This window comes from Puma concolor, chromosome A2, assembly GCF_028749965.1.
Source record: "Puma concolor isolate L17-30 chromosome A2, mPumCon1.1.hap2, whole genome shotgun sequence".
NCBI classification, from domain to species: domain Eukaryota; kingdom Metazoa; phylum Chordata; class Mammalia; order Carnivora; family Felidae; genus Puma; species Puma concolor.
The window spans coordinates 107,206,817-107,234,445 of record NC_141668.1 but is presented as its reverse complement, the minus strand read 5'-3'; the positions used below and the strand labels follow the sequence as shown (position 1 = coordinate 107,234,445).

The 27,629-nt window shown below is 47.3% G+C and overlaps 1 protein-coding gene across 1 annotated transcript in view; it reads left to right on the top strand.

The window, feature by feature from the left end:
* ABCA13 (ATP binding cassette subfamily A member 13) overlaps window positions 1-27,629 on the top strand; it is a 395,455-nt gene that overhangs the window by 244,035 nt on the left and 123,791 nt on the right. Inside the window, exons 44-48 of the mRNA XM_086697122.1 lie at window positions 7,667-7,768; window positions 12,825-12,894; window positions 16,705-16,823; window positions 19,986-20,073; window positions 25,261-25,369. Coding sequence (XP_086553248.1) covers window positions 7,667-7,768; window positions 12,825-12,894; window positions 16,705-16,823; window positions 19,986-20,073; window positions 25,261-25,369 — 488 coding nt within the window. The remainder of the gene's footprint in view (window positions 1-7,666; window positions 7,769-12,824; window positions 12,895-16,704; window positions 16,824-19,985; window positions 20,074-25,260; window positions 25,370-27,629) is intronic.

The following is a 27,629-nucleotide window of genomic DNA, read 5'->3' as shown; positions in this document are numbered from 1 at the left end:
ACCATCTCAAAAATAAATAAAGAAACGTTAAAAATAATAAAGCAGGATGGGATGCAGCTCCACATTTCCATGTGTAAGGAAACCCAAAATCACCTTTTCTGCTCACTCCCCTGATGTCCCCAGCGAAATAAGAACGTTTTCAAGTCTGGCTGAGAAGTGCCCCCTCCCGGGATCCTCAGCCTCCACCCTCTCCTCTGTGTGTCTGCCACGCCACGGGGATCTCCCTGTGCTCTAACCGATGGCTGGAGATCCCCACCTGCCTTCCTACATGGTGGCTCCCTTGAGGGTCACGAGTGAGACCTAATGTCTCTCTACGGTTAATTCTTGCCGCAGGGTCTAGAAAAGGTTACTTTCATTAAGTAAAGTTGAATTCAACAATCTGGAGCACCTGGGTGGCTCAGTCGGTTAAGTGTTGGACTCTTAGTTTCTGCTCAGGTCATGATCTCATGGTTCATGGGTTCGAGCCCTGCATCAGTCTCCTTGCTGACAGTGCGGAGCCTGCCTGGGGTTCTCCCTCTCCCACTCCCTCTGTCCCTCCCTCCCCTGCCCTCTGTCTCTCAAAAATAAATAAACTTAAATAAATAAACTTAAAAAAAAAACCACACACACACACAACCAAATGAATATGAAGCAGGAAAAGTCTTCCAGAATTAATTTGGACAGGTCTCTGTTTCAAGTTAGCATACAAAGCATGGACCATGGAAAGACAACTGTCTACACGCAGTTGAGAATATCTGGAGGAAACTCCATGGCCCCCTCTGTCTTCTAGGCTGGGCTTTCAGTCCTTACAGGAAGCGATGTTCCTGATGTGCTGCTATGTTCACCCTGTTGGGGAACCCCGCAGGGTCCTACCTGAACATGGACTTCACCCTGGCCCCTAGTCCCCACCTGAAGAAGACCTGGGACTTGAGGGCACCCCTCCACTCTGCCTCTGTCTTCACACGGCCTTCTCCCCGCGTGGCCCTGTGTTCAAAGTTCCCAATTCCTAGAAGGGCCTCAGCCATATTGGAGCAGGCCCACCCTCATCCTGTATGATCTCATCTCAACAAACTACATCTCCAAGGACCGGTCCTATTTCCAAACAAGGTCACATTCTGACCTTCTGGGTGGGCGTGAAATTTGGGGGGAGTGCTGTTTATCCCACTGTACGTTTTCAGGGTACCTTCCTTATCAGATACCACTGGATTGGGCCACATTTTTAGTCACTTTTCAAAAAAAGAGGAACTTGGCTTTTTATAAAAAACCATGCCCTTCTGTTGGCTGCGGAAGGGCAATCAGACATTAAAATTAGTAGAAGACTTAACAGTGATGGTGGGTCTGCACCCCCCGTGATGTGCAAGATGGTGCCTGGAATGTGGCATATGGAGACATACTGGGTGTCGTTAACTAGCGGCCTCCCAACATTCACCGTGAGCCCTTCATGATTTATTTCTCTGTATGAATGTGTGCACCTTTGTACGTACTCGGTACAGTTCTCGTGAGACAATAGTGGCACGTTATTTTGTGGGAATAATTCAGAGATGGTGAATGGAAAGCAATTGGTCTATTTCCCAGAAGAAATTCAGTGCTTGATGAAAGCTGGTTTTACACCCTGGAGCGGACCTAATACATCATCTGTGCTGCTGGATGGCGTGGGAGAGGCATGTTGCGATCACCAGCAGGCTCTAGAAAACATTTCCCTGGCAGAATAACCTTCGAGGTGCTGACTGCCCCTCGCGACTCATGTTCTGGCCGCCCTTTTCTTATCCGCTCGGTCCACCCTCACACTTGGCTTTGTCCAGCTCATGGAACATCCAAACTCTGCCCTGACCTTGCGTGTCTAGTCTCTGACCCCCAAGAACATTCTTTGTCCCACTCATTGGTATGGCTGTTTCTTTCTGGGTTCTACTTACACGTGATCTCTTTATGAAGTTCCATCCACGTGGGCACCTCAGTGCCCCTATTGAGCACCCCTCTGTGTTCTCTTTTTCACGCTCACCTTCAGCATCCTTGGAGCTCACAGTCTAGTGGGAGAAGACAGATGGCAAACGGCATAGCCCAGACCGAGTTGACTCTCCCTGGACAGCGCCCAGCACCGAGCAGGCATCCCTAAAATATTTGCGCACAAATCAATTCATAGCTTTTACTCTCTCCCCAACCGTGAACTTCAGAAGCATTTTTACCTCCCCCACAGCCTGCAGGTGATCAGTTTTTTGGCCCGATTCAGCTGAACTTAGTGCTTTGCATAGGACTCTGTCCTATCTCTTGGTGGCATGAGATTAAAATAAACACACACAGAAGAATCCCTTCTGACCAGGTCCTCATGCTGAAGACCCTGTTCTCGTACACGCTAGCTGGGGAGCGAGATGGAAAGTACCTTCAGGCTTCCCGGATCTAATTCTCATTCCACACACATCTGCAAAGACACAAGTCCAACTCTCAGAAAGCTCACAGTCGAGCTGAGAGATAACCCTACGAACACATCAACAGGGAGTCTTATAAATGCGACGCTAGGCATAGCTGTACCGTGTGGGGTTGTACTAGAGCGGGTGGGGGGCTCCATCTGACGGGGGGCGGGGGTCAAGGAAGGCTTTCTGAAGGCTGTGGCACCTGAATGGAGCCCTCAGTGATACCTGGGTGCTGCCCAGGCGAGAGGAGATGCTTCTTCAGACAGAGAAAGAAACAAGTGTGAGTCTACAGGTGCTGGAAGGCATCCCAAGTAGAAAAGATGTTATCCTGCAGGTAGAATGGAGGGAGGCATGACGAGGCTTGAAAATGTGGGCGGCGATAGAATCGGGTTTAGTTTATAGTGGCGTTTCTTAAAACTTGTTTCGGGGAGGACTGTTCCTCTGGGTATCAGTGCTGATGGCCACGAAACCATCCATCTTCCTGTTGGGATTGATTGTGCTGCTATTGAGTTAATTAGGTTACTTTCCTCTAAACTTCTCAGAGCTTTTAATACACTGGATTGGCCACACGAAGCCTATTTCCGTCTGTTTTTTTTAACTTGGGTTTGATTGTATAATGAGCATGTGTGAAGCCTGCGGAGGCTAGGACTGTGCCTGTATTCTGTACCCCATTCTCCCACCCCCCTGCCTCTGCTCTCAACACCTTCCAATTCTCTATCTGTTAAGTTTATGAAAGAATACCATGCCTCTGAGAATGACCTTTTTCACTTAATAAGCGCATTGCTAAGCTTCTTCCGTATTGTGTGTTGGTGTGTATGCCTTGTTTTGAATATTGCACAATATTCCCCTGTACGAATTGTATACCACAACTTATTAATCTTCCTTTTTAATGATGGACAGCATGAGCTCCTTCCAGTTTTTTTGTGATTGTGAACCATGCTGCGTGGACATTCTAGAATATTCTAACACATACCTCCAGTTTTACATATACAAGAGCTTCTTAGGGGTTCATTCAGAGAAATGTTAATTGCTGATCAGTTGCGTAGAGTATGTGACCCTTCTATCTCAGGCGGTGATGCCAAACTTTTCAAAAGTGGTTGTAAACTTAAAAAAAATTTTTTTTAACGTTTTTTTATTATTGAGAAACAGAGAGACAGAGTGTGAGCAGGGGAGGGGCAGAGAGAAGGGGAGACACAGAATTGGAAGCAGGCTCCAGGCTCTGAGCCATCAGCACAGAGCCCGACGCAGGGCTTGAGCTCATAAACCGCGAGCGAGATCATGACCTGAGCTGGAGATGGACGCTCAGCCGACTGAGCCACGCAGGCGCCCCCGAAGTGGTTATAATCTTGCACCTCTTTAGTGCTTTCGTATATTTCTTAAAAATAATTAGCTCAAGGGGTACCTGGGTGGCTCAGTTGGTTAAGCGTCCGACTCCAGCTCAGGTATGATCGCTTGGTTCGTGAGTTCAAGCTCTGTGTCGGGCTCTGTGGTGACAGCTCAGAGCCTGGAGCCTGCTTCAGATTCTGTCTCCCTCTCTCTCTGCCCCTCCCCCGGTCGTGCTCTCTCTCTCCCTCTCTCTCTTAAATATAAATGAACATTAACAAAAATAAAATAACTAGCCCAAGAAAATGTTAATGCCAAAGAGCATATTTTGGTGGCATATTCCCTTCTAGTCTAAGAATCCATATGTTGCACATGACCACGTGTTACGCACGTCTGCTAAATTGGGGGTGTACGATGCTTTTATAGGTGTGCCAGCACGCAGCAAAAGTTTTCGCCCCGACGCGCATTCTCTCTCCTCCTAAGTGACCTCAGTCTATTTCTTGTTGTCCCTCCTCCTGGTTCACTTGGAGGTCATGCGGATCAGCGAATACCCTCCTTTCTGCCCTGCTCTATGGATGACACCTGGGTTTGCAACCGGCCTCTCTGCCTGCTGGCCTCTTCAGAGCCGTGGGTAGATTGTGGTTCATCACCTTGCAGCTTCCAGGCATGGAGTCTGGTTCAGTTCAGTCTTTCTGGCTCTCTTTCCCTCCTAGGCAACTTTTTCTGTCTGTCATCTTGTAGGATTTCTTTGTCTTTAGAGTGCTTGATATTTTCATCATTTTGGCATCGGACCTGTGGATTCCAGTTTAGGGGGCTCTCATTAACAACTGGAAGCCCCTTTGGGGTGGTGTTAGGACGACGCGTTTGTTCAAGCATGCCCCCGGGTCACTCTGATGCACAGTAAATTTTGCGGATAACATGGAGAGAGAAACAGTATGCTGTCTAGGAACTGCCCCAGGAGTCAGAATTAAGCACTAATTTTCACTTCCTAGAGTCTGGTAATGACAGATTTCACATGGTTCTAATAGCACTTTAAAATACGGCCAAGAATTTGAAGACACACAAAAAGCCATAGGAACAAGCGTTTGACTCTTACGACAACAGGGACAATTTAAAGCCAGTGTTGTTTTGTTTTTAACTGTGACCTCTAGACCTAAGCACAAATCTAGTAGAAAGTAAACTGTAAATAACTTTTAAACTTGCCCTTAGTAATTATTCCAAGCAAACCACTTTATAGATCAATATGTTTTTCACACAAAAAAGTATTTTAAGCTTTCATATTTGTTCTCGGATTAATAGGTCAAAAGAGAGCAATCCAGAGTGTTTCCACAGATGCTACAAATAATGTTTTCTTTTTACGGGCACCATTTCAGTGGAAAATATGTCTCTTTGCTTGTAAAAGTGTTTTCTCATTTGTCAGAAACTTGAAGGCTGTTTATAGGGAGGTCACAGTGCCTACTTAGGAGACATTTCTGTGCCGTAAATTTCAGCATGCTTCATTATTGCGCATTTCTGTCCAGAGCTGTCGCACATCCTGTGAGGCTGGTTGTAAACCACCTGAATACTTTTCACGCCTCCGTTGTATTGTATGCAGTGGGGAAGATGGCGTTTTCCTAGAAGGAATTATTCTGTGTTGGACGCCGTAGCAGTGTCTGTATCCCAAGCTTCTGCACAGCGACGGCCCTGAACACCAAGTTGTCCTCAGCAGAAACACAAAACTAACTCGGTGTAATGAGTTGGTCTTTCTTTTCCAACCGCCGTTCTGAGCCTGTGCCCTTTCTCTCATGGGTTGTTTTCTTCCATGGTGAGGGGCGCACAGTTCAAAGCCAGTGATGTCTTCGGGGCAGGACCAGGAGAGGAGGAGGCGGCAGAGGGTTCTTAGGAGAAGGAACCCAGAGCTCAAATGCTGCAGATGAATCGCGACCAAGTAACAGGGAAACGGGGAAGCTGCAAGGTCAGGGCTGATCTGCGGGATCTGAAGGCCATGTAATGGGGCGGGGCTGTGCGGGGCGGGGCGCAGCCAGGTGGATTAGGGCGGGGCGGAGGGTCGAGTTGGATCCAGGTGGGATAGGGCGGGGCTGGGAGGTCGGGGCGGGTCCAGATTGACTTCTGCTTGGGTCATGATCTGGCAGTTGGCGGGTTCGAGCCCCAAACTCCGCTCTGTGCTGTTAACACAGATCCTGCTTCAGATCCTCTGCCCCCACTCTCTCTCCACCTCTCTTGCTTTCTTGATCTCTCTGTGTGTCAAAAATAAACAGTAAAAACAAACAAACAAAAAACAAAACAAAACAAAAAAACTATTGAAAAAGAGAAGCTACTGTTTTAAGTTCTTTAAAATAAACCTTTGTGTGCCTTTGTTAATTTACGAGCTCCTTTCCAAAGAGATTTGAGGTCACTTTCAGATAAGTAATCTATCGTACTAATAATACACCATTTTTCTTTATCTTGGGAATAAATGTTCCCAATCATGTCCATTCAAAAGCATTTTGTAAACGACACGGTGTTAAGTTCTAGAAAGTAATACATTTTCGTTTGTAAACACAGTCATTCAGGGTTTTAATTAACTTAAATAAGGCCATTCCCTATCAGCCCATTTCAGACAGCTTTAAATGATCGTTTCCTGTATGCTTTCTCAAGTCAAGGTGTCTCTTACAATTGATGTATAGAATTTAATATAGAGTTTGTTTCCACACCTCTGTCAAGCTCGAGGAATAGTGTGTCTTATCACTGACGGTGTCTTCAGTAAGTAAATTCGGTATTGGTGGCCTTGGTTCTCACCAACGCTGAACTATTTTTTAAAATTTTTCTTTTCTTTCTTTTCTTTTATCTTATCTACCTGTAGCAGGGTTCTCGCACAGAGTCATGACACAGAGGCTTTTCTTTCCAGGAAGCAACTTTATTCGTGCCGGCATGGCTCAGTTGGGTTCGTACCCAAAGAACTGAGCCCTGAACGCCACATGGCGTATATTTTTTACTTGTCTCCCGTATATGGTAACACACAAACATGCAGTCTGATGAAGTGGTCTCATGTTACAAAGTCACGAGAGATGTTGTCATGTATGCACATGGCCAGGTTACCTTCATGTTTTCTTTAACCTAGGGAGGGTACCCTACCACATTATCTAGCTGTCATTTATCTATCTATCATCTATTAACGCTGCTTGAACTATTACCAAGCTTCTGAAGCTTGTGCCTGTTAAATAAATACTATCATTCAATGTACACTTAAAGCACACACAGGATTCTATGCTGAGGACTTCTCACCAAGAAAGTGTTGTTCCATGTAGCTCACATAAAGAAACAAAAAACATGAAAGTACAAAGTTTCGTTGCAGGGCTATCTCATAGAACAAATGTTCAGAACAAACCAGAGCTGCAACATTAAGAGAATTTTTTTCATAGATTTTAACATATTAATGGGATGAAATATCATGTAACCTTTAAAATTCATTTTTAGAAACCATGCAAAAATGCCAAAGATGGTAATATTATAATATTAAATAAGAAAATGAGAAACATAATACACTGTGAATGCAAATATATAAAAATGCATAATCTGTGTGGGCAATACTTTGTTTTTGAGAAAATCCTTAATCTTCTTCTTTTTTTTTAAATTTATCTTTGGGTGAGTGCAAGTGTGGGAGGGGCAAGGAGGATCCGAAGTGGGCTCTGTGCTGACAGGGTGACAGCAGTGAGCCCAACGTGGGGCTCGAACTCAGGAACTGTGAGCTCATGACCTGAACCGAAGTTGGATGCTCAACCGACTGAGCCACCCAGGCACCACAAAAAAAATCCTTAGTCTTATTGCTGATTTGGCTTTACCATACAAATTCTACAGCTGAGATCACTGCTCTAAGAACTGTTTGCCTGGATCAGCTCAACCAGGGTGGCTGTCCTGTGATCTGAGCCGGGAATACTAACAAAGCCACCCTGTTTCTTTTGTGTTCTGGTGAGCAGCAGTGGGACCGAGGACCAGGAGCTCATCCACGTGCTTTTGAGGGCGTTTGCAGATGGGGATCCGCTCTGTGATGGTTTAAACCCCAATTTACACCCAGACCTGTAAGTATCTGACGGCTTTGTGAGGGTGCAAGCTGCCAACCCAGAGCACCGTCTCCTGTGCAACTCGGAGCTCTGATGGAGGGTTTCCATCTTGTGAAGTGAACATTAGCCAAACCAGTAGGTTAGTACCGGACAGGCCTCGTGGGTATGCTTTCTATTGTAGCAGAAACAATTAATAATTAATAGCATTCAATTTGTGTGACAAAACCCAAAGGTAAAAAGCATAAAAGAGCAAGAAAATATGAAATATGTATTGAACTGTTACTTTTAGGGCAAACTTGTACATATGAAAAGATTATATGTTTTAAAAAAATTTTTAACGTCTATTTTTGGAAAGAGAGAGAGAGAGAGAGAGAGACAGACAGACAGACACGGAGCACAAGTGGGGGAGGGGCAGAAAGAGAGGGAGACACAGAATCGGAAGCAGGCTCCAGGCTCTGAGTTATCAGCACAGAGCCCGTTGTGGGTCTTGAACCCATGAACCGTGAAATCATGACCTGAGCCAAAGTTGGATGCCAACCGACTGAGCCACCCAGATTCCCTTAGATGGTATTTTTTTTTAACTAAAGAAACTTAATGGGGTGCCTGCGTGGCTCAGTTGGTTAAGCCTCAGGTCATGATCTCAGGGTTTGTGAGTTTGAGCCCCCAGGAGGGCTGATTGTCTCTCTGCCTGTCCCCACTCGTGTGTGCACGCATGCTCTCTCTTTCTCTCTCAAATAAATACACTTTGACAAAAAACAAAAGAGAAACTTTTAAAAGTTTCCTTAGTTTGGGGGTGAATTACTTTGAACATTGTTTTCTTCTAAGATTTGAAAATGATAATATTGAGATGACTTTTTAATGGAAACTTGTTAAAGCATGCCTTTCTCCGTACGCAATTTTCTAATTTTGCTTGACTGTTATTAATTGAGGGTGTATTATAAATACACTGCAGTCCTAAGAATCGAGATAGCTACAGGATCTGGCCCTCCTCCAGGAATTTGCAGTTCTGGGTAGAGCACGTGGGCAAAGTGATAAAACCATAATGATGTATTAAGGACCAAAGCGTCTGTTTTTAAGTAATAAATATAAAAATCCAGACAGTAAAGCAATATCGGCAATACGTTTTTCTAATTTGTGATGACACATCTGGCTCATTAGTCATGTTGGCAGTTAGTTCGAGAGGGAAGTAGTGGGTTCAGAGGTGTCTTCTGCGGAAAAACAAAGACTTTTCGTTGTGGGTAGGAGCTTCTAGGGCGATCCTGAAGCAGGCGGGATGTAAAATGCACACTTTGAGCAACTGACATCTAGCCGGGGGCCCTCCTGGAGCCTCCTGGAGTGCTGGCCCCACCTGTCATAGAGACAGAGCAGATAAAAGGACATTTCTTTATCAAATCTCTCAAGAGGGGGGAGAAAAGTAGGATCTGTGCTGAGGACAGTGGAGCATATTCAGAATTCTGTTTAGACACAGATTTCCCTTGTAGTTCCTTTCAGGCCACCCCCGATGGCTCCCCGTAACCCCCCCTCCCCTAGCCCGAAGCCCCATCCTCAGCCCTGCCCGCAGCCCACCCTCATTGGTTTTCTCCTCAGCCTTTCTTTTCCTTCCAGAATCTGAGGTTTGGTGTTCTCCCTTCTCTTTGTGAAATCCCCCTGGTCTGTTCTTAACCCATTCATTCCTGTTTTGTAACGCTCCTGCCCTTTTTTTTCTTGGTCACCATGACAAAAGGCGGGGGTGGGGGGCTGCCTCATACAAGAGTGCTGTTATTTTGGGGGCTGAAGGCTTTTCCTTTCTTCCCTTCCCGGTTCCTTGGCTAGTCTAATAATTAAATCGACATAAGACAGATTAACAGGAGAAAAAAAAATTAATTAGCATGTACGGGAGCTCATGGAAATAAAAGACTCAAAGGAGTGACCAAAGCAGGCAACTCTTAGACCTTTTACACAAAGAAACAGTACATTTGTGATGAATTGACAGGACAAAGAAGTTTGGGCTTGGGGTGGGGAATCAGTAAAGAAGTAACAAGGTTTCTTTATACAGTCTTCTCCAGCTAGGAGGAGAGAGTACCTTTCACAGGGAGATTTATCTCCGGCTTTCAGGACAAAGGGTCAGACAGTGCCTGGCTCACACCGGCTCTTTCTTATGTAACTTTAATTCAAAATAATCAATATGCCTCAGTAGCATTTTGGGGGCAGCCTTCCCTGAACCCATCACTGTGAATACTTATATTAATACTTTCTGCCCATGTTACAAAAAAAAAAACAAGGTTTGATTCACTAAGGTCCCAGATGGATGCAAAAGGTTTTACTTACTTTGCAGTAAGTTTCCTTCTGTGGGTATAAACTATAAACTAGTATTGAATTCAGGGATATCTCCAGTTCAGGGACATTTTCCCTTCCTGGTTGGCTTGAGCAATCACTTAACTGTTGAATTAGAGGAAACATTTTAAAGTAATGAGTGGGGGGGTGGGGGGGGGAGGAAAAGAAAAAAAATGAGTGGGGTTCTGCTTGTGGGTTATTTTTCTGTTGAGATTCTCGGAGCATCATATGTGAGGGTGTGATGATGAATTCTTGACTTTTACTTCTTTTCATACGGAAGGCAGTAAAGAGCTCCAGAAAAATCTATAATGGTATAAACCCGACTCGAAATGTAAGTCTTTCTCATAATAGTAGATGATGTGTAATTTAAATTTTAAAATGTGCTAAAGTTGCCAATTTTTAGGAGCTGACCGGTAGATTTAAATATTTAGTTTCATGTCACAAAGGCTGTAATCTGGTGACACTTTCCCTATGTCTCTGAGATAAAATGGTCCCTTTTCCCTCCCACTCTCATTAATAGTTTACACGGAACAAAAGCAGAAGTCAGCAAATTTTATATTCCCATTGAACTTTAAAAGCCAGGTGGGGAGAGGTGTAAGGTTATTTCCATGATTATATTGCTACAACATGAGGAACCATCCTGGTGGTCTGAGGTTCCTGGCGCTCCTGATGTTAGGTCCTCACAACTAGGAATGCCTGGTGACACATTCCCTCAGAGGGGACTGTCAAGACGGATGTGGAGGTCGCGCATTAAAAGCAAAGAGAGTGTGCAGATCAGCCATGGAGGTAAAGGGGCGGGGAACCCAGATTCAGGGACCGGCTGCCTGAGCTCATATCTCAGCTCTACCGTGTATTAGCTGTGTGTTGGGGGCAATTACCGTCTGCTCTTTTTGCATCAGTGGCTCCCGGTTCTCTAGAAAGAGCAGCGGGCAGCTCAGATGACAGGGTGGCCCTGATACCAGACAGAGCTCCAGCTCTGAACTCAGGTTCCCTTGCTCGCTGCTGGAAAGCCAGTATTGAGAGACCGGTGCTGGTGGGAAAGGAAAGTTCGCTTTATCCTGGGAGCCAGCCACGTGGGGGTTGGTGGACTCATGTCCCAACGGCCGTCTTCCCTGTCCAGGCCAAGCTGGAGGCTTTCAGAGGGGAAGGCATGGGAAAAGGGAGGAGGGGGGTCCGCGTGCAGGCCAAGCAGGTGCCCGGGCGGTCAGCCGTTTCCGACATGCTCCCAGATAGACTCGCTGGTATCTGCCTGCACTGTTCTCAAATGTGGTTAGGCTTTGTCTTCTGGGAGAGTCTGGCCCTTGGCGCTCAGGGCCAGTGGTCTGCAGATCTCAAGGAAAGTGAGTTCGCTCTGGTACAGACCGAGGGACTTAGGTCAGCAAGCAGTGAGTGCAGGAGTTTCTTGTCATGGGACTGGACATTTGGCACCTTGGTGTTTTCACGTTGGAGCAGAGCAGCCCAGACCGTGAGCATGGGCTCAGGGCGTGAGACATTTGTCTTACTCCGCATGATCTTGGACGAGCTACCCGACCTCTCGGAGCCTCCGTGGACTCTTCTGAAAAGTGGGGCCAGCGAGAAGTCTTGGCAAACATGTCGGGCAGGGTGCCTGTCGTTTAGGAAATGTGCGTTTCCCGGCTTCCTAACCAAATTCTGAGTGGATAGGAATACAGTAAAACCTTGGATCGCGAGGAACGTGTTCTGCGAGTGTTCCGCAAGACGAGCAAACATTCCTAATAAATTTTAACTTGATAAACGAGCGATGTCTCGCAACACGAGTTGTATGTGATGCTAGGCGTCGCATGAACACAGCAGAGTCAATGGTTCTTGAGATTCCCTTTGATATATGAGTGCTTTGGGTGACAAGCATGTGTCTGGAACGAATTACGCTCGCAAACCAAGGTTTTACTGTACTTATTACTAAAGCGACTTTTGATGTACAAGCACTAGCGAAAAAGAAAAAAAAGAAATTCCAAGGATGGGTCCTACCAGAGAAGAAGCTCTGGGGGAGCTTGGGAATAAAAGGTTTGGGAACCCTTAGGCAGGTGCTTTTCGTCGGTTTCTGTTGTGCAGTGTTTCTTTATAGTGGAAGTGTTATCATTGGTTTTCTTTAAAGGACGATTAAATTGCTGTGTTACGTCACCGAGAGGAATTAGCAGCATCTTGTGCTTATTAATTGCTGCCTTGGTGCTCAAACTACCTCGGTTTTTCTTTTTTTTTAAATTTTTTAATGTTTATTTATTTTTGAGAGAGAGAGAGAGACAGAGTGCAAGTGGGGGAGGGACAGAGAGAGAGGGAGACACAGAATCTGAAGCAGGCTCTAGGCTCTGAGCTGTCAGCACAGAGCCCCACATGGGGCTCGAACTCGTGCACCACGAGATCGTGACCTGAGCCAAAGTCGGATGCTTAACCGACTGAGCCACCCAGACGCCCCGAAGTACCTGGTGTTTTGAGACCAGGTGCCTGCGGATCCAGACAAGCCTGCGTGCCGCCCCCACCCACCGTGAACGTCCCGGAAGCCGTGTGGTAGTGGATTATACAGCCAGCCAAGTGAGTGTCATTTAATAGAATGGAAATACTGTCACTGTGATAAAACATTGTCCTCAGATTAGCATCTCAAAGGAAAACAAATGAAATAGAGCCCTGCCTTCTGCAGCAGGAGAGATTATCTTGGGACCAGCTGGAGGCTGATGGAACTCTCTTTTAGGGAAACAAAATAGCTCTGTAATGGGAAAGATCACCGAGTCTCTCCTTCGTTTGTTAGGAAGAACTCTTCATGCTGGCGAGTGGACCCCTCGTCTCACCCGCAAGTCCAGGATTCCTGCACCTGCCTGGTAGGTTTCTGCAGCATGTTTGATCTTTTCCAAGTCTCAACCTCAAGTAACAGAAATGAGCACACTCCATCTCTAAGGTCTTCATTTTTGTTAACTCGGTGAGTCTGTGGTTGACCTGATGAGCTGGTTTTTGGAAAAGCTTCATTATACGGAGTGGACACTTAGACGATGATGTGGATGTTCTGTGGGTTCCGCAGTGGCCCTGCTATTCATTGCCTGCTGTTCACGATCATTAATGTCCCCAGTGGCATTTATTAAGGAAGTCCGTGGTTTTCAATTCATGATAAAGAAGCTAGAATTGCCTTTTGGAGGAAATTTCCCTGAATTTTAAGGCAGGATGACTTTGAACCTCTTGTCTTGTGCTACCTGTTAAAATCTAAGATACTGGGGCACCTGGGGGGCTCAGTTGGTTAAGCATCCGACTCTTGATTTCAGCTCAGGTCATGATCTCGCGGTTCGTGGGTTCGAGCCCCGCGTCGGGCTCTGCGCTGACAGCTCAGAGCCTGGAGCCTGCTTCGGATTCTGTGTCTCCCTCTCTCTCTGCCCCTCCCCTGCTCGTGTGTGCATGCTCTCTCTCTCTCTCTCTCTCTCTCTCTCTCTCTCAAAATAAATATATAAAAACTTAAAAAAAAAGAAGCTAAAATATCACCTAGCTCTTTGGACTATGGCTGAGTCACACAGAAACGTGCAGAGGTAGGTATACACGGTTGGATACCTACGCCTTACTGATTCAGCCTGCACGGGAGAACGGAATGAAATTTATTTGGAAAACTGATTGGAACTGCCATCAGAGGAAATCCCCAAAGTTTAGTTAATGAAAAGCTATAGGCCTGTTAGCCACACTCGACAAGCTAACGTGCCATCCTAGTTTACAGAAGAAAAAAAAAAAAGGCAAAGCAACAATCTCCGTTTAAGTTGATTGAGGATCTGTTAAGGAAAGAAAGGGCCTCCTGATGAACATGTTTCCGGGGGCTTCTGCATTTAGCGGCACAGGGGGCTGAAGGTTCTGTCCTGGTTGGACACGACCTGTTTCCTTCTCTGACGGAGTGTGGGAAGGTGGCTGAGCGCATTGGCACAGCCCTGGGGAGGGCACGCAGCTGGTGACCGACCTGAGACTTCGGTGAGTTCCCCAGGTGTCCCTGTGGCCCAGGCTGACAGTACCCTCCACTGTACTTCCTGCTGCTCGGTGGGGACAACGAGTTTCTGGACACAATGATTGATTCCTCCGTCTTGGTTATTCCGTTTAGTCATGAAACCACTAATTTTTCATTCCCTGCTCTTATTGTGCGGCCCTGATTTAATCATCCTGTTACAGCGATGCCTTTTATTACAAGCTGCCTTCGATCCGTTGTAACTAGATTGGATATCAGTGGCCAAGGAATGAATGAATAAATACCAGAACGGTGGATGGAGACATTCCGAAATTGATGTACGATTTCAGTAACATGCCCGTAGGGAAAAAAGGTTCGCGTCAAGTAGCCCGAGGGCCAGACAAGCTTAGTGACACTCTTCCTGGTGACATGACCTTACACTTGCACTGACTGTGGGCTACATCACATGCAGCACTTTCCGCAGATTATTTGACTGATGATTGCTTCTTGTCCGTGGCACCTGTGCTCCTTGGGGACACACTTTGAGAAATGCTGGCCCACACATTGGGAGGTGGAGAACTCCCGTCCAGGAGACAGGACATTGAGGTGGAACTCGTGCCTGCCCCAGGAGGAGGGCGCTGCCCCACAGGCCAGCTCCAAGGAGCCGCACTGGGTGCGCGGGAGGAAAGCCTGTGCCCACGGCCAGTTCCCTGCTCTCCGGCGATCACGCGGAGCCCAGTTACCAGTGTTTTGGCAGAAGCCGAAATATTTCTCTCCCCTAAAATTCATACGTTTGCCCAGAAGCCTGCTGTGCGGGATTATGTCCAGTGCACTGGATTGTTATCAAACACGCGAGTCTCTCCGAACCCTACAGCAATGTTGCGGGGTCGGCGGTGATCCTGAGGGGGCTATTCGAAGACATGCCATTGGAGAGCTCCAAGGGGACTGTAAGTGAGCTGGCTCCGAAGGACGAGGGGATGATGTTTTGGGGCTTAACTGTCCCTGGAGGACGGCACAGTAGGACCAAAAACTTGCCGTGAGGAATGAGCATGGCTTCCCACGGATGGTGTGTGTAGGGGGGTGCGTTCGCCTCCTGTGGCTGCTGTAAGGAACTGCATCTTCGTGCAGCCTGGAACCATACCCGGGGCTGAAATCAGGGCGCTCCCCCTGGAGAAGCTGGGGGGTCTGCTCCCGGCCCTCCCCTCTCTGCCGGCTGCCTCACTCCCTGGCTCCTGCCTGCCTTCCTCCAGCCTCGGCCTCTGTGGCCACGCTGCCTCCTCCCGTCTCTCCACCTCCCTCTTCCGAGGGCGTACGTGAGTGCATTAGGGCTCATCCTGACGACCCAGGAGAATCTCCCCTTGCCAACATGCTTACTTTACCAACTCTGCCACGGAAGGTGGCCTTCACCGGTTCCCGAGACTGGGACCTCCGTGGGCCATCGTTCAGCTTACTGCAGGGGGCTTATTCTGACAGAACCAAACGGATAGGGTTAGAAAGAGAAAATGAGGACATCTTCTAGCGGACCCAGGTTCTCGAGAGGAATTTGAATTTTCCTGCAAGGCAGTCCTCTAAATGCAAGGCACTTTCTGCAGAGATGCATCCAGATGCAGTGGGCAGATTGGAAGGGAGGCTGGAGGCAGGGAACCCGTAAAGGGTGTTAGTGAACCCGGCCCCGAGACCACCAATGTTGGCCGACTACTAATTGATAACAGTTATTCCATTCGGTGTCCTCCCCCCATCCTTTCTACCGAGAGCCTGAAAGCACTGTCTCAAGTTTATCTCCAGCTCTTACTCAGCTCTTTCCTGGACGTCTGAACCAACACCAGTGGGGGCGGCTGGGGCCATTTGCACTGTGCAGGTAGGAGAGCACGCTTTAGAGGCCGACGTGAGGGTTGCTGGTGGTGTTAGCTCCCTGGTGTGTGATCGCTCCTGCACCGTCCTGGGAAGCAGATTCTGGATCCCCACGGTGGCAGGGCAGGGCCTCTCCATGCCGTGACTGTCGTGATTCTGAGCGGGCGCCGCCTCCCGTGACTGCTGGATGGCCATCTGGTTTCTACTTCAGGCTCTCGTGCGAGAAACACGTGCCTTTGGAATTCTCCCGCTGACCGTCCCTCAGCTAGTTGCCTCTGACTCTTTCAAGTCCATCGAATGCCACATCCCCTCAGCAAGAGTATTTTATCCCTTTTGAGTTCTTACAAATCCACCCACACTTTCGTACAGAAAAGGATGGAGATTTCCAGAGCGTAATTGATGGCAAAGGTCATGGTGGGATTCGGGTATGATTCTCAAAGGCAGGTGACTCGTAGATTGAGAAATCAGACGATACGAAGGGCCCCGGATAATTTATTAAAAAGAGAGAGCTAGGGAATGTCGCATTTAAAGTAGCGTCATCAGGGGCACCTGGGTGCTTTAGTCGGTTAAGTGTCCTACTTCGGCTCAGTTCATGATCTCACAGGCAGTTCGTGAGTTCGAGCCCCGTGTCGGGCTCTCGTCGAGCTCTCGTCGGGCTCTGTGCTGACAGCTCAGAGCCTGGAGCCTGCTTCGGATTCTGTGTCTCCCTCTCTCTCTCTGCCCCTCCCCTGCTCACAGCCTCTCTCTCTCTCTTTCTCTCTCTCAAAAATAAATTAAACATTAAAAAAATTTTAAGAAAAGTAACATCAGTACACCCGTGCGTGCCTTCTAAATGTGTTTCTGTTTACCTCTCTGGAAACCCTCACAGACGTGTCTCAACAGAAGTGCTGGGGCTCCCTACCTGACCAACCACTTGGGCCACACTCTGCTGAACCTGTCTGCCTTCCACCTGGAGGAATATTTGCTGGTGCCGTCTGAGAAATCGAGGTGCGTGCAAGCTGGCTGTGGCTCTTTCCTGCTCTTCAAGTTACTTTGCAAATCCTATGGTTTCGAATGCCAGCGTTCTTAAAGCTCAGACGTCGAATGCTAACCTTGATGCTCATAAAAACGCCAAAGAAACACTGTAGGCCTTAGTAAGGTTCCTTACCGCTGGCTGTTCTTCTTACACATGGAGGGTTGGGGGAGGTCATATCAATGGAGATTCACTCAGGGAGCTAGAGGAGGTTTTACAGCTTCGGAGAATAAGTGCAGCGAAGTTAGCAGCGTAATTTAGTAGTGTCTGACCTTGAGACCTCCCTCTATCTGGGCGTCTGATATGCAAATGTGGCTGCAACTGGTATTTTCTGGAAAGCTTTTGTTTTGTGCTGAATTTCCCTGAGCCCAAGGGGGTGAGTCTAGATGAGGGACGTGGGGAGTGAGTGCTTCTCATTGCTTTAAATTGCAACCACATTTGCCACGCCGTCAAATTTCCTAGGACCTCAAGCAAATCCCATGGCTTCAGTACAGAACATCCCTTGGTCAGTCCTCACGGCCTGCAGACACCCCTGCCCTTTACCCTTTGCCATTCCGGTAACACCCTCCTCCTTGGACACGGCCGCCCCCACTGTGACTTGCCTGCCTCTCTTCCCAGTCCCATCCCATACGTCATTAAACATGTCCCGGAATCTATTTTTGGAAGGCAAGAGTTTGTATGTCTGGGACTTAGAGTAAAAGGCACTCATTGTCTCTCCAGTGAATTCATTAAAAAAAAAATTTTTTTTTAATCTTTATTTTTGAGAGAGACAGAGAGAAAGACAGAGTGTGAGTGGAAGAGTGGCAGAGAGAGAGGGAGACACAGACTCTGAAGCAGGTTCCAGGCTCTGAGCTATCAGGGCCCGCGGGGCTCGAACTCAGGAACCATGAGATCATGACCTGAGCTGAAGTCAGATGTTCAACTGACTGAGCCACCCAGGCGCCCCTCAAGTGAATTCATTTTGAGTGAATGAATGAATGAGTGAATGAATCAGGGAATGCCTTAAGCCTTCTTCTTTTGCCTCAGATTCTCTCAGGGAAAGGGCACTGTTGATGGAAGTTTGTTCTTCAGGCTTCTTTTATCCAGAGTGTGGGAACCAAAGTTAAATACATGTCTACCTTTCATCCTTCCTTCCTTCCTTCCTTCCTCCCTCCCTCCTTTCCTCTTTCTTTCTTTCTTTCTTTCTTTCTTTCTTTCTTTCTTTCTTTCTTTTCTCTTTTCTTTTCTTTTTTTCTTTCATTTGTTTCTCCCTCCTTTCTCCCTCCTTCTTTCCTTCTCCCTCTTGCTTTTCTTTTCTTTTCTTTTCTTCCTTTCTTTTCTCTTTTCTTTTTTTTCTTTCATTTCTTCCTCCCTCCCTCTTCCCTCCCTCCTTCTTTCCTCCTCCTCCCTCTTTCTTTTCTTTCTCTTTCTTTCTTCCTTTCTTTTCTCTTTTCTTTTTTCTTTCATTTCTTCTTTCCTCCCTCCTTCCTCCCTCCCTCTTCTTTTGTCCTCCCTCTTTCTTTTCTTTCTTTCTTTCTTCCTTTCTTTCTTTCTTTCTTTCTTTCTTTCTTTCTTTCTTTCCTAATAGCCAAACAGTAGTGCTTTATTGACAAAAGGTTAGTTTCAATGGATACAAAATTGCTGTGTAAAATAAGTTTTCAAAATACCTTTCTATAGGTAAAGATTATCTCTTAGTAAAAGCAGGTATCTTTAGGGGTCCCTGGATGGCCCAGTCAGTTGCACATTGACTTTGGCTCAGGTCATGATCTCACGGTTCGGGGGTTCGAGCCCCGCGTCAGGCTCTGTGCTAACAGCCCGGAGCCTGGAGCCTGCTTGGAGTTCTGGGTCTCCCTCTCTCTCTGCCCCTCCCCTGCCCATGCTCTGTCTTCCTCTCTCTCTCTCAAAAAGAAATAAACATTAAAAAAATTTTAAAAAAACAAACTAGCTTTAAATAAAGGTATTTGTTTAGATTTGGGCAGCAGAACAAAGGGGGATTTAGACGTGAGACAGTGGGGGTCCACCCCCCCACCTCCCCGCATGACCCTTACCAGGTGACCCCTGGCTCTGGTGGTTTTACTCACATGTACACGGGGTCTGCACTTACCACTTGCAAATGAACTCCTGGCTCCAACTTTTATTTTTTTTTACTAGTTTTTTTTAAGATTTATTTTATTTTATTTTATTTTATTTGAGAGAGACAGTGAGAGTGGGGGAGGGGCAGAGAGAGGGAGAGAGAGAATCTCAAGCAGCCTCCGTGCCGCCAACACAGAGGCCGACGCGGGGCTCCAACTCATGAAACCGTGAGATCGAGACCTGAGCCGAAACCGAGAGTCGGACGCTTAACCGACTGAGTCCCCTGGCGTCCCCCACCCCCAGCTCCACCTTTTCAACAACTTTTACTAGTGTAGTTCAGGCCAAAATAACCCAAATAATTTGTGCCTTGATTTCTCATGCCCAGTATTTTTGGAAGCTGAATGGGTTCCAGATGCTACATGGCTCATGCAGTATGGGGACACAGGGTGTAGTCCCCACCCGGGAGAATGCACACGGCTGCGTAAACGATACACTAAACAGACCATTAAACCCGGGGTGAGGGTTCATAGGATGGTTGGAAATGTCGGGTACTGTGAGAACCCCACAGAGGAGGAGCGTGCCCCAGCTGGCGTTCCCTGGGACGCCTTCCTGACGAGGTGACGTTTGTGTTGAAGACGGGAGAGGCCCGAGTGTGGAAGACGAAATGATGCCAAGCGGGGTAGCTGGGAATTGTGGGATGGATCGGGTAAATCGGAATAGCTGGTGTGCGGGAGGGATGACCAGTAAGTAAAGTCGTTAGCATGCAGGTGATCAAGCCGTGTCCTGGGCAGGGCGGCGCCTCATGACAAACCACGAGTTCTGGGAAGGACACTTTGTAACATGGCAGGGTCGTCCCTGGCGAGCCTTAGCCGTGCCTGCTGGGTGTGTGGGGTCCTCCCTGGACGCCTGGCTCCGGGCCGTGTCCTTCTGTGCTCGGAGCACCTGTGTGGTCGTGTCACCAAGGCTGGACGCTCAGGGGGCTGCTGTCCTCAGGCTATCCTAACTAGTTTAACTGTGACACAGTGCCCTCTGGTGGGACGTCTGGGCTCGCTGATTAAAGCACTAACACCTGTTACTGTTACCAGGCTTGGAGGCTGGTCTTTTGGAGTGCGGATCCCCGATCAAGTTCAAGGTGCAGATGCAAACACATCAGAAGGAAACTCTGTGGCAAAGGTAATAACTTTCCTCTTCTTTCTTCTCGTGTTAGAAAGCGTCGGGGGAAGCTCGGCGTGCAGATACGTTTGTGGGCCTGAGAGCAAGCCCCAGCGTTTGCTGCTTATTTTGCTTTTTTTTTTTTTTATTTTTTTTTTTCTTTTACTGCTGCTTAAATAAAAACAGTTAACAAAAGAGAAAGTGAGTCACTTACCTTTAGACCATAGAGCAATGTAACGAGTAGCTTTACTGCTTTTTGTTAAGACCAGAATTCGCCCGAGGGGACTAGAGGAAATGAAAACACAATCATGTATGTACGTATTTATTTAGTTACTTATTTTTAACGTTTATTTATTTTGAGAGAGAGAGTGTGAGCACATGAGCAGGGGCGGGGCAGAGAGAGACAGGGAGACAGAGAATCCCAAGCAGGCTCTGCATTGTAGAGCCCAACATGGGACTTGATCTCACGACCGTGAGACTGTGACCTGAGCTCAAATCGACAGTTGGACGATTAATTGATTGAGCCACGCGGGCGCCCCAATAATCTATTTTTAACCACGCCCATTGTCAGAATAACTGAAGACACCCCTAATTTCCCTGGTGGCTAAGGAGCTCTTCCATTATGCACTTCAGTTCCCTTCTTGCAGAAGGCTGCATGGACCCAGAGCCAGCACAGAGGAGAGGTGTCTGTCTCCCCAGGACCGCGTGCAGGGGTCTGGGTTTCCAAGCCCTGCTGGGACCGTCCCAGCGAACTAGAAATGTTTCCCTTGGCATCGCTGAGAATTTGTCAACGGGCTCTTCAGTTGTAGGAGAATGGGCGTTTTTATTTATTTTTTTTATTTTTTATTTCTTTTTTTATTTATATATGAAATTTACTGTCAAATTGGTTTCCATACAACACCCAGTGCTCAAATGGGCGTTTTTAAAATGCCCATTTAAAACTGGAAGAGAGGAAAGATGCCTTTACCCACCAGTGGGAGCCCAGAGGCGGTCAGTCACAGCAGAAGCTTCTCCAAGGAAAGAAGTCAACCCAGTCTTCAGATGGGAAAAGACCAGAGATTCAAAGCTTTTGTTCCCAATGATTGGTGAACAAGTTTGATGTGGGTCTCGCCTGAGAAAGGAATCAGGAAAGAGTCGATTGCGGTGGTGTTAGGTCTCTTTGCAAACCCCCGTTGTATAATTAATGCAGTAAGGTCAGCCTTTGCGAGCTCAGGCAGGCGCCCTCCCTGCGTTGTGATGGGACTTCCGTGGTTCAAGGGAACCTGGAAAGGTGAGGGCAGCTGCATGCTGGGCCTTTGCTCAGTGCCGTCAAGAATCTGTACGGGTACTTCAGTAGGTAATCTGTGAGGAACGTATTAACATTTATGCTTCACGCTATGATCCCCGAAGGAAGTTGTGACAGTCATGTTTCACGAGGTAACTGCTGACGAAGAATTTAAGTCACTGTGTAGACATGGTCAGAGAGCCCTCCTTTAGGGATCTCTTCCTTTGCAGGCAACACAGAGGAGAAGATTTATAGCTCGATATGAAAAGGTATGAATAGGGGCGCCTGGGTGGCGCAGTCGGTTAAGCGTCCGACTTCAGCCAGGTCACGATCTCGCGGTCCGTGAGTTCGAGCCCCGCGTCGGGCTCTGGGCTGATGGCTCGGAGCCTGGAGCCTGTTTCCGATTCTGTGTCTCCCTCTCTCTCTGCCCCTCCCCCGTTCATGCTCTGTCTCTCTCTGTCCCAAAAATAATAAATAAACGTTGGAAAAAAAAAAAAAAAAAAAAGAAAAGGTATGAATACCAAGATTCATACGTTGGCAGAAAAATCACCTAAAATGTATTCGTTGGCTTCTCGAACATAGGACATGGCTGGTATTCAAATATGCCAAGTTGGTAGAGAGAATCTGTTCATTTCCTCTATGAATTTTTTTACCTTTTAAATCTATACCAGCCTAGAACATTCTTCCTAGTGGGTCCCTGTTCTTTGCTTGCAGACGCCTAGGGCCTAGGACTTCCCGGGATCTCTGCGTTGGTGATGAGGGTGCGTGATTCATGCGTTTACCTGACCCCGTTCCTCTCGGGTTAGTCTTCTGTGCTGACGTGTTTTGAGCAGTGACTTCTGCGGTTTCTCATGTTGTTTGGCGTGTACTTTGCCAGGCACGGACGTGCAGGGGGGTGGGATCCGGCCCTTGGGGCCATGGGCTCCTTTTCAGGAGGCCCGGGAATCAGGGGACCGCAGCAGGCTGGGAAAGGCACCTGCTGTCCGTGGTTCCCGACGTGCAGTGGGGGGCTCATGTCAGGTCAGATTATTGCATTTGCTTTTCAGTAATTAGCTACAGCCCTTTACTCTGGGTTTCAGGGCACGTTCGCAAGACTCCGCACGGTTCTCAGTCTTTTTTGTAGAGAGAATGGAGAATTTGCATGGAAATAGGCCTGAGATGAATAAACGTATCGTATTGTAGAATGTCTGTCCTGGGAGCTTCAGGAGCTGCTTTGCTCACACCTGGAGTGTTTAGCGTGTTTGATCAATACACCTTCTAGAATGTATGCACTTCCGATCAGAAGGCACGTTTCCCTGCCTGGGGTTTGGCACACCTTCTCTGATTTGCAGCGGAATTGTGGGCATCTGAACATCCATCCAATGGTGTTTTTTTCCTTTTTTTTTTTTTTTTTTTTTACAACTACTTAGTTGCTTTCCTGAGAAACTATTGCTCATGATTCCTGACATGAAAGTTCTGTTTTGAGCTATCGTAATGTGTTCTTGAAGCAGATTAACTTCCTCTGCCAGTTACTGGATTCTCCTGCGTCCTGTTGTATGGTCAGGCGGTGAAGGAAATCCCCCAGCTTATTTCCAGAACATAGAAATAGCATTCTTCAGAAAAGAGAAATGAAGGAAGGAAGGGAAGGAAGGGAAGGAAGAAAGAAACAAAGAAAGCAAGAAGGAAAAGAAAAGAAAAAAGAAAAGAAAAGAAAAGAAAAGAAAAAGGAAAAAGAGAGAGAGAAAAAGTCCTTTGGACCCTGCTAAGTCTGAAATGTTAATTTTCAGATGATCCTGAAGCGCGCGTTGCTTACCTACAGAATTGTAAATGTCTCCCAAGTAAGGGCCAGTGTACAGAGCTGAGATGAAGTTCAAGAATGCGGCAAACTCTGTGAAGTCATCAACCCTTGCCGAGAGAATTCTTGAGGCTGACAACCAAGCCGTTGTTGCCACAAACAGGGGATGTGCGTTCACGTAGCTCCTGTGTCTGTGGGGCCGGGCTGCTGTGGGCTGTGCATGGCACGCGGTCCAGGCGTCCCTCCCTGGGGGGTGCTCCCTAACAGGGCCCTGGCCCTGCTCCCCGGCGTGCTCCCCACTTCCACACTCTCCGTGGCCACTGACTGCTCTCTGTCGGTCGTTTCTCCATCACCCGGGATGGGTACCCGTGAAGACGACATTTGGAAATACACCTTTTGGGCAACTTGTCTGGCTGCTTCCTGCCCGTAGAGAGCTGGGCTCGGAGGCCTTGCCATTTGCTGTGTGGTCCACCCTGCGTGACGCCCCGTCGGCTTGCCGTGTATCCGCTTGGTTCTTTCTGAGACACGCCGCTCTCTCTACAGTTACCCAGTGGGGTTCGGGCAATTCAGGGTACCACGGGCAATACCCCTGAGGTTCCCAGATGACCTTCTGTCCCCGAGAGCATCAGTTAGCACGACCACCCTTCTGGGTTCTTCGAGGAGTTTCTGGATGCCATCCCCCTGACTTGGTCTCCATTCTGGGGCCGTGTCTTGACTTTCTGCCTCCCGATCTCCACAACCCAAGTCAAGGAGTGTGCTGGGCAATTTTGACCTTGGAAGTTACCGCAGGTGACGATTTTACAGAGGTGTTGTTACCGTGTAGTTTGGCCCCCATGTTTTCAGTTTCGTACACCAGGTTTCTTTAAAGTTTTTCTCCTGTAATTTCCAGATTTCTCTCTTTGTCACCCACTTGCTGATGTATACATAAAAGAATTTGTTACACAGTCTTAGATCTGCGTAGGCTCTCCCTTGACGACCACAGGACGTCCTGGGTTCTGTAGTTAGTAGGGCCCAGGCGAGCTGGCGTTTAAAAAAAAAAAAAAACTGGCAAAAATTTCTCTACGAACTTCAACTATGTGAAGAAGGAGGTGAGCCGTGCCGGGTGGTGTGGAAGAGATACGGGTCTGTTTTCTGAATTGCTTCTTGAAGTGGGATACCCGAGAAAGGCTTGTCTTGTAGGCACGTTTTGGTTTTTGTTTTTTTACACCACACGAGCAATAGTTCATCACTTAGCCGTTCCCGGGAGCACAGTAGCTGCTCCCAGGGCCCTGGTGGGAAGACCGAGGAGAAGAAAGCCTGTTCGAAGCCCCTAGGGTGTGACCCTAACTCTGCAGACTGTGGCGGACTTGGATGCGTTCCTCCGAGCGCTGACTTTCTGGGGACGGTTCTGCAGTCTGCAGGCAACGTCGTCTGTCACGAAAGACAGCGCTGTCTGGAGAAATGAGCTGTCCCGTCGATGGAATTAAGACCAGAAGCTGCCAGGTGGTTCATTAGATTTCTCGAAGACACTCCCCAGCTTTCCAAACTGAGTACATTTTTTAAAAACCTGTCTATTAAAATACTGATATCTTGGACTATAGATACTGATGGTTCCATTGGTGTTGGTTCTGCTACATCCCGTCCCAGCTTTCATAACATTGTCTGTCTCCTGTTCTTGCCTCCTTCCTTCTCTCTCCTGTCTGACAGGCGCACTCTTTTATTCTCCATGCTCAGCAAATGCTCAGTGCAATTTATTTTGAGAAATAAGGTCCCACATTCAGTTATTAACTTGAAAGTAATCATTTCTTTCTTTTTTTTTTTCTTCCCCCTGATCATTTTCTCCGCTTTTAATTTGCAGGTCAAATTTTATTAGCTTACCAACCGAGAAAGAAGAAAAAAAATGATGGGTTCAGGTTCCTTTTTTGCTGTGAGAATATAATTATAGAGCAACATTCACATTTGTTCTGGGGAAAATTCGTCTATTTTTAGCTGGAAATTATATGCTTGAGATAAATATAAAATTAGCAGACTGAAATTTACTGCTCACTGCCAGCCGTGCGGGGACATTGCCCTGAGTCCCACGTTCAGGTGCTTTGAAGCTAATGGACACATGTCCCTGGTGTCTGGGAGTAGCTGACAAAGACTTAGGGGCTAATTTCACGAGAGCCATTACTCTATCTTTTTGTTTTAGGTGTGGTACAGTCAGAAGGGTTTTCATTCCCTCCCGTCCTACTTAAATCATCTGAACAACCTTATATTGTGGACACACCTACCCCCTGCTGCGGACTGGAGACAATACGGTAACGTTCTTTTCTGTGCATTATATAATTCACTGCTGTCGTAAGACAGTGCTTTGAAAGGTGAAAGAAGCAGAAAAGATCAAGCCCACCAATGTGAAGCATGATGAGAGCGCTTCAACTTGGCAGCCTCTTTGTGTATAAATACAGGCAAAGTGGCAGACCCTATCTGCCTCTGACTGGTGTCATTCACCCCCTTTACTGTCTTGCAGATATGATCTCTATACTGTGAGGGGTAGAAAGATGGCTGAGGGTTCTCTCCTAGTGACGTCAGTATCTTACGGAAGCAAGAATAATTTCTTTTTGTAGAAAGTACAGATCACCCTTATTGTTGGAAAGGTGAACATCGTAATCTGGTCTTAACTCATCAATGATCTGAGCTGATCATGGACTTACTACCTACGTGTTCACATTTTGACACGCTGGCATTATTTAGTATTTATTTGAAAATGACTTATTTTGAAAAACGGACGCATGTTCACTTCTGGAATCCAGGGTGAATTTATTGATTTAAGGGGGTGTTATTTGCTTCCCTTGGGTGGGATGAATTGTAATCATCAAATTCTTTCAGTTTCTTAAAAAAGAGAAAGAAATGAATTCTCTAAAGACCAACAAGCCATACCCATCGTGATTTATTCACAAGATACACCTGTTGAAGCATAAGTTCCCACGGAAGTCAGTGCGACGCGATTACCCCCATGTGTTCTCCCTTTACCCCAGCCTTATCTTTTACTTCCATATTGGTTTTCCCTTGCCCACCAATGTTTTCATAAAACAGGATTTAGTTATTTTGTGACAGCGTAATTATGTTGGAACGAGAACAGGTAATATAAAAAGTAAAAATGGGCATGCCTAGGAAAAGTGGAAAAAACCGTGTGAGCCCCTCGAATGGCAGACAGCAGACCTTTAAATTCTCTCCTTTCCCCAGAACTAACACCTGAACCCTTTCTCCCCATCTGTCTGGATGCTAGAATTTCTTTTCTTTTCTCCACAGTCACACTAGTCTTACACAGATTCCTTCCCAACTGCTAGCAACAGACTTCCAGTAGGTCTCTTGATTGTAGCCAACTCCCTGCCCTCCCACACATGGCTTCCAGATTGTTCTTTTTTTTAATGTTTATTTATTTTGAGGGGAGGAGGGGTGGAGAGAGAGGGAGAGAGAGAATCCCAAGCAGACTTTGTGTGTTACCACAGAGCCCAACATGGGGGTCGATCTCACGAACCCTGAGATCATGACTTGAGCCAAAAGGGTCAGAGCTTGACCGACTGAGCCAGCCAGGCACCGCCAGATTGTTCTTTCTAGTGCATTACTCTGCTCATGGCATTCTCATTCTCAAATATACATAAAGGCTGTCTACTAAGTAAAGTGCATAGCCCTCACTCCGTCAGACAAGGTCAAGCAGAATTTGGCCCCAGACAACCTCAATGGTCTCTCATGAGGAGGTCAGACTGGACTCCCCCACGGAACTTGAAAGGCTGCTCTGATTCTCTTGCGTTTCCAACACCTACAGTAGCTCTCGGCCATACTTTCGCCCAAGGTTCAAAGTTCCTTGTTGGGGAAGGTCCCCCCGGAAAGCACTTCTAGCCATGCCCCTCGGAAGTGACCTCTCGCTTACCTGGGGGAGGACAGCAGAGCCTCTGTTGTCAGCAGGACCTAGAGCCACATCCTGGCCCCGTGACTTAACCTACCCAGAGTCACCGCCACTGGGTGATTTCCCCGAACCTCGGTTTTCCCATCAGTGAAGTAGGCTAATGCGGCTCACCTTACAACACCGATAGGACGTGAAATGACACCATGGGCGTTAAATTTCTGCAGGGGACCCTTGCACACCTCACACACCTAAGAAACACCGCTCTGCTGTGCCCCAGGCGACTGACCAAATGTCCCTTCCTGAATGACTGGATTGTGTCACTACCAAAATGTACTTTGACTCCTAAGAGCTTGAGTTACACATACAAGCCTTACCTTGGGTTCCAGTTGTGAGCCACAGTCTTGGTCGAGCCCCTGTGTCGTGGGTCACGGCCCGGGGTCACGGGAGCAATGCTGACCGATGCCGGTGTCGGTCACTCGTGTCTTATGTCACTGCTTCCTGGTGACCAGATGCCCCCGATGATGTCCATCCCTCTTGAAAGGAGGGGGCTCTGTGGAGAAGTCGTGCTGCCTTGCAAAATGCATTTATCCTCTGTTACTGGAAACGTGAATACTTTGTTTATGTCAGAATTTCAGTTCTCATTTGCCTTGTTTCTGCGGTTGTCACGGGGA